The sequence below is a fragment of the Melitaea cinxia genome, chromosome 18 (genome assembly GCF_905220565.1).
Source record: "Melitaea cinxia chromosome 18, ilMelCinx1.1, whole genome shotgun sequence".
Classification (NCBI taxonomy): Eukaryota; Metazoa; Arthropoda; class Insecta; order Lepidoptera; family Nymphalidae; genus Melitaea; species Melitaea cinxia.
In genome coordinates this window covers 1529570-1536371 of record NC_059411.1, presented here as the reverse complement: position 1 = coordinate 1536371, position 6802 = coordinate 1529570, and the positions used below count along the sequence as shown (strand labels likewise).

Genomic DNA, 6802 nt, shown 5'->3' with positions numbered 1-6802 from the left:
CTGGGCATAGGCCTCTTTTCCCATGTAGGAAAAGGATCAGAGCTTAATCCACCTCATTACTCCAATGCAGGTTGGCGAATATATTCCCTACTATGAGTAAGGGTCGCTATCAGGTATTTATGATAACAACCGGAACCGACGACTTTACGTGCTCTCCAAGTGCTTTACAAGGTCTGCACACACACCAAAACCACGGCATCTATCTATACGGCCAATACAAATGTGTTTCATGTGCGGGGATCGAACCCTCAACCGCCATTATAATAGCCCCAAAACCAGTGCTGTGACCGTTGCGCCAACGCGTCGTCTTAAAGATAAAATCTATAAAAAATTGTATTCGTAAAAAACTCTTCAAACTTGTAATAAATTAAAAATATTTATTTGTACGGCTATGTCTGAAAACAAGCGTACCTGAGCCCCAGGAGCTCTGGCCACTTACTTACAAAAGGAACACAACACTGCTTGAGAGTCGTATTAATTAGCTGTGACTTTCTGTATGATTAAGTCTTACTTCTTCTTTAAGTACTTCCTCTGTCAGTTTGCTCCAGATTTTGATCATGATATGACCTTCTACGCCCTACCACAATAGGTACCTGCTGAAATGTAAATATATTTTTTTCTTTAATCATCAAACTAGCTGTACCTGGTGTGTCAAGAACTTTACACGAAAACAATTTATATTACTTTCTGCCGCATCTTTTATATTCGGGAGCGGCTTCACAAAGGACGCCATTCAATTATTCAAAGTGGGTACTCCTGTTTTGAACTAACACAACGATATAGATAATTAAACATTGTATTTTCGTAGTTGACGCCGTTAACTAGTACAACTATTAATACACAACAAAAAGCCACAAAAATGTGACGAGAAAGTTCTATTAACGAAGAACAAAACACTTGTTTTTAAATATTTGTTTCTAGTCTGATTTTTTTGGGTATTCCTACCGTACTTCGGAAATCGGTTGATCCCAATGGAATGATAAATAATCTGCCAACCATTAATATGTAATATTTTTCCCATATGGAGTTTAAGCTACCTAACAGTGACATTTACGAGCATTTTTTGTTCAATTCAATTTCACTGTATGATTTAGAAAACGATTAAATTCATCAGTAGGGTATGCGTATGTGTGATAACTTGTACACTATTATGATAAGCTCTGGTGGGGACCGTTGGACAAAGCTCTTTCCTCAATTAAAAAGAAATTTAATCCGCTACGCAACCAAATTTTTTCTTTACACTAAAACTAGCGACCCGTCCCGGCTACGCACGGGTGCAATGCTGATACTATCAACAACAAAAGATACGTTAGAAACCTCTAAAATTATCAGTGTTCCTCTCCCATATTATGCTTGTATTACACATATAAACCTTCCTCTTAAATCACTCTATCTGTTTAAAAAAAAAAACTTAAAAAAATTAAAATCCGTTGCGTTGTTTTAAAGATCTAAGCATACATAGGGACAGACAGCGGGAAGCGACTTTGTTTTATACTATGTTAAGAAGGTGCCAAAAAAGCGTATGTTTCATCTGATGGTAAGCTGTTACCATCGTCAATATCGCCAGAATCTTACGCACTACTTACTTGATAGCATTATTATTTGGATGTGAGCTTCTGTAAGATTGGGGTACTTCCCCGATCGAGCTTCTCAAGATGTTTACTGTGCCATAGTTCAATAAGTCTTAGTGATGTCACTACAGTCACAATACGTGAAATTGGATACACTAACTGATATACTACTATATCTACGATAGGGTGGACATCGAAATAAAAAAAAACATCCTTGTCATATTTGTTTATTAATTATTTTTAAAGGTATAATTCAACCAGTTTGTCAAATTAATTTCGTTTAATTTGTAACCTTACACTATAGGTTCCCAACGAGAGCAGTACCCCCCTAAAATTGTGTTTATTAATCTATACAAATAAATAAAATTAGCGTAACTGTTTCTAATATTAAATAACCGCTTTTTACTAAAGTCATATGTATCACAGGGTACATATGCCAAAATAACATTTTTTATAATTTTTGTTTGTCTGTCGGTCTGTTTGTTCCGTCTAATCTCTGAAACGGCTGGACCGGTTTTGATGGGATTTTCATTGGTCGATAGCTGATGTAATAAGAAGTAACTTAGGCAACTTTTAATTTAGATTTTTTTTTTATAACTCTGCGATCTAAACAATATTTTTTTTTGTTAAATTCCACGCGGACGAAGTCGCGGGCACAGCTAGGAACTACATAAAATTGGTATAATTTTAAGTATTATGTGAAGGGTTTGGAATTTTGTTTTCTTGTAAATGGGGAGGTAGTCTATTAAAGATCAGGAACTTATTCTATACAGCGACATTTAAAAAATATCAAATACTCGTAATTCCTTATAGATAGTAGTTTCTAGATATAATTAGACGGCAGTGTTGTTTAGGAGTGTAAGTTATAAATTTCTACTAGAAAATTTAAAACAAAATGTTACTAATACACAAGTAAAAATCGAGAGTCGAAAGTAGTGACTTATTTAATCTTTAATTTTTTTTTTTTTTTTTGTAATGTTGGTATTACTGTAAATATTTAAAAAATTACAAGAAAATATCAAAATTGGCGGTAACGTAATTACATTTTATCAAGTATCTTTGTAATTATATCACGCGAATACTATTATTATATTTTATTAATTCATGGAAATGATACGTTCAATTTCTTGATACATAGTCAATATAATTAACACGTAGTTTATTTTGATTATTATAATTAATTTTATTTAGTTACTTCATAGAAATATATCGACATACCGGGTAATAATTGACAATTCATATACATAACTCTTTTCTTAAAATTAAATTACAATAGTTAACATACTAAAGACATTTTATTTAACTTAAACAAATTTTACCAGTGCTTGTACTTGAGAATTGGAACAAATAAAATGCCTTTCAAAGCTATACTGACACAGAATATAAATCCTAAAAAATATTTTCAATTTAGTGTAATTTAAATAATACACTGCTACAAATACTTCCTCAAAAACTGGCAACACTCTGGAGCAACTGCTCTGCTATTTAACATCACATGGATATGTCTGCTTGTTTGTCCCCATTCTCATAAAAAATGCATTTAATTTTACATACTTTTGTGGGAGGAACTGTGGAAATAGACTTTATTATTTCTTGGTTTTAAGTATGTCTTAAAGAAACGTAACTTTATAAAGAAACTTATTTAAATATTGAAATTTAACAAAAAAAAAAACAATAGTTTACTGTCATATAACATTAGAATATTTTCTAACAATGTCTCTGTAGAAGTCGAAGACGACGTCGCTGGCGAGGCGACATCTGGCGAGTGCTTCTTCATACGTGTCTTCGCTGAAACTACCCTCCGTGAAGCCTGGCAACAGATATAAAATACAGATTGTAAAGAGTACAGATTATATAAGAACTAAAATTAATGGAATAAACAAAACGATTTAATAATCATTACTTTTAAAATGTTTGTCTGATTTCACTTATCAGAGACTATATTTTATTGTAAAACTTGACTATGCTTTGTGCAACAAAATTTGACACATAGTATTGTTGAAATTATTAAGTATATCTACTTATCAATTCATAAAATAATATAACATTTAGATAATCCGAGTATAAATATATCATCTTTTAGTTTAAAAAAATACACCTATACATATTTGCAACACAACTTCAAAAGTAATAAAACTGAGTGCCAGTAATAACAAAAATATGTTTATTTAACTAACTGTGGTAGGGTATAGCAGGACATCCTGCTTAAAATCTGGAGCAGTCCGACTGGACTCGATCTTATAGAAGACCACAGCTAAATAATACCGCTTTCAAGCCAAGTTCTGGTCCTGTAGTGAGTAAGGTGATCAGAGCTCTTGGGGGGATTGGGCGGAGAGTCGGCAACGCGCTTGCAATGCTTCTAGTGTCGCTGGCATCTATAGACTACGGTAATCACTTACCATCAGGTGAGCCGTACACTTGTTTGCGAACTTTCGACTTTTGAATTCTGGTAATCTGGATATCTATTTTACCTATAAATCATAGCTGTAACTATTAAACACTTTAAAAGTAATAATAAAACCTAAATCAACTAACCAGTGACAAGATTCTTCTCCCGGCTTTCAAAGACGAAGTTCAATAGTGCTTTCGAGTTCTGCACTTGTTGATAATTCGGCTCGAGTACTAAATTACCGACATCGTCTACAGCGCAGCTGACTGCTGCGACCATATGCCTCATTGCCATTCCGGAGTTGAGGAGAGCTAGGCACGCACAATTGACTGCGCAAGTTAGCAACTAGAAAAAATAATATTAGGAAGTCTATAAGTAAAGAATATTGAAGAGGTTACTATTATCTAGTAGTTAGAGATAATTGACAGATTTACTGAAAGGCAGTTTTAACTAAGTTACCAAAACCTTCCGATTTATTAATTCTTTAATATCGTTATATTTTATAGTAAGTGTTTATAAAATTGTTTCTGTCGAGGCAAACATTAACACGGAACGAAAAAAGGAAATCGTGTGATTCGGTCAAGTCGACGAGACGTCAACGCGTCTCACGATACTGAATTTTTTTTCACAGTTAATTAAAAATAATAACAGTTATTGACAATCAAAATCAAAAATTCCTTTATTCCAATAGGCTTCAGTGCTGTGTGGTTACGGCAGTAAAGAATATAGCCACCCTTCTCTTCCCGTGGGTGTCGTAAGAGGCGACTAAGGGATAACACAGTTCCACTACCACCTTGGAACTTAAAAAGCCGACCGACGATGGCGGGATAGCCATCCAACTGCTAGCTTTGAAATACACAGGCCGAAGACGGGCAGCAACGTCTTCGGTGTGACAAAGCCAGCCCTGCGGTCACCGATCTGCCTGTCCAGCGTGGTGACTGTGGGCAAAACACACTAGTTCACGCCATTTTTGGCAGTTGACTGGGATAGGTTGAAGTGATGATGATGATGAATAGGCTTCAAAAGCACATTCGAATCTTTATTTTACAAATTACATAGACGTAAGTGCTACAGATTGAAATTTTTTTTTTTGTCTATATCTATTTCACTACATCATATCTATATTCAAAGACTTGCATTATGTTTATGTTGGATGTTAGTTTCTATATGTGGTAGCTTGTTTTTGGCTTTTTTTGATTTTTATTCTGTACTAGTTGTACCCTGCGTGCGTTTTTTTTTGACAGTACCAACCTTTGTGGGCTCATGCACAACACTTAGCTGAAAGATCATGACATGATCAAATGCATAGTTTACGTTTCTATAAAGGACATACAAACAAGCATTCATTATATATATAGATTAGTTATAGTTATAAAAATTAAATCTTAATTTTTCTGTTTCTATTATAACTCACCCCACCAAAGTCCTCAAGTTCCTGTATAGTCAGAGAGATCCCAGTCCGTGGGTACATGGTACCAAGTATTGCTGTTTCACATGTCTGCCTTATCACATTCTCTTTAAACCTGTAATATTTAAATATATTATTATTACATATATAATAACTATTACAAATATATACTTATATTCCCTTTTGGTCTAATGGAAAAAATGTATAATTTTATTCAAATTCATTCAACCCCAGGCAGAAAGCTAGTCATACCTAGTTTTAGTACATACAAATCATACAAACAAACAATACACTACATGGAAAAGAGGCCTATGCCCAGCAGTGGGATGTTACAGTCTGAATCGTTTATTCTTCATATGTTAGTCTAAGTGTTATAATATACTGTTCAAAATATAGTACTGTAATAATACCAAGTAAATTTTTTAACATCTATTAGAGAGACTGAAAATAGTTTGATTGAGTTTTTGTCTGTATGACTTTTACCTTTGAAACTATATCTCTTGATTTATTTAGAATCACTAATAGAAAGTACAATACAGTATAGTATTAGAGAAATAGTGTAAGTATAGAAAAGTAAGAAAATATAAACATACCTATCTGCTACTGAGGGCTTTCCACCTTTACTGCAGAACAACACTTCAAGGGTTGCTTTTTCAATACTCTGGCTGGTCGATTTGATGTCCAAAGGACCGTTTACACTAACCAGTACTACTGTCTCGCCTGGAATTGTTATATTTATTTATTAAACATTATAATAAAAGTATATGATATAAAGTATAAACAATAGCCCTACTTTCCCCTACAGTATTATGAGTTCCAGACTACCTCGAGGTGGGTGTCTTATTAATATAGGTATTTGTATAAGTAGATTTATAACAGAAAAAGTTGTGTATATCAGCCGTTACCTATAAGACGAGGAGTATGTTTACACCCCGTAAATATTTATTATTAGTTTTAAAACATCATTAAGATCAATTAGTATCATAATTTTAAACAAAAGGATCTTGAAACACTGTATGACTGTACCTTGAGCTAAAATAGCGGAACCGTCTGATTTACTAAGATAATTAAGTTCACACTTCATAGGCCTCAGTTTAAAGTTATTTTCTTCTTCTCCACCCATTTTTAATTAATTGTAGAAATTATTTAAAAATTCGAATTACTTTTTGTCATAAAATTATTTTCGAATAAACCACAAAATAAATAACCTACAAATTATGAAAACATTGAAAACAAACGTGAAGTTGAACTTAGTGTTTGTGTTACTATAGCAAAAATCAATTAAGTATTTACTAATTATCTAATTTTACCCATTACGATATTTGTGATTGTTAAAAATCAATTTACCAGACTTTTATATTCATAACATCTGATAAGATACATCTTACTCATTAGTGGTTTTATTTTTTATTAGAAAAAAATTATATTTTTAAA

At 33.0% G+C, this 6802-nt stretch overlaps 1 protein-coding gene across 1 annotated transcript; it reads right to left on the bottom strand.

Moving 5' to 3' along the window:
- Positions 1-2729: 2729 nt before the first annotated feature.
- LOC123662307 (exosome complex component RRP46) lies at positions 2730-6515 on the bottom strand. Its single transcript, XM_045597165.1, has 5 exons — positions 6395-6515; positions 5962-6088; positions 5375-5483; positions 4107-4305; positions 2730-3381 (listed from the first exon to the last, which is right to left on the bottom strand). The coding sequence occupies exons 1-5, from the start codon at positions 6489-6491 to the stop codon at positions 3257-3259; spliced, it is 657 nt and encodes a 218-aa protein (XP_045453121.1). The 5' UTR covers positions 6492-6515; the 3' UTR covers positions 2730-3256.
- Positions 6516-6802: the final 287 nt, after the last annotated feature.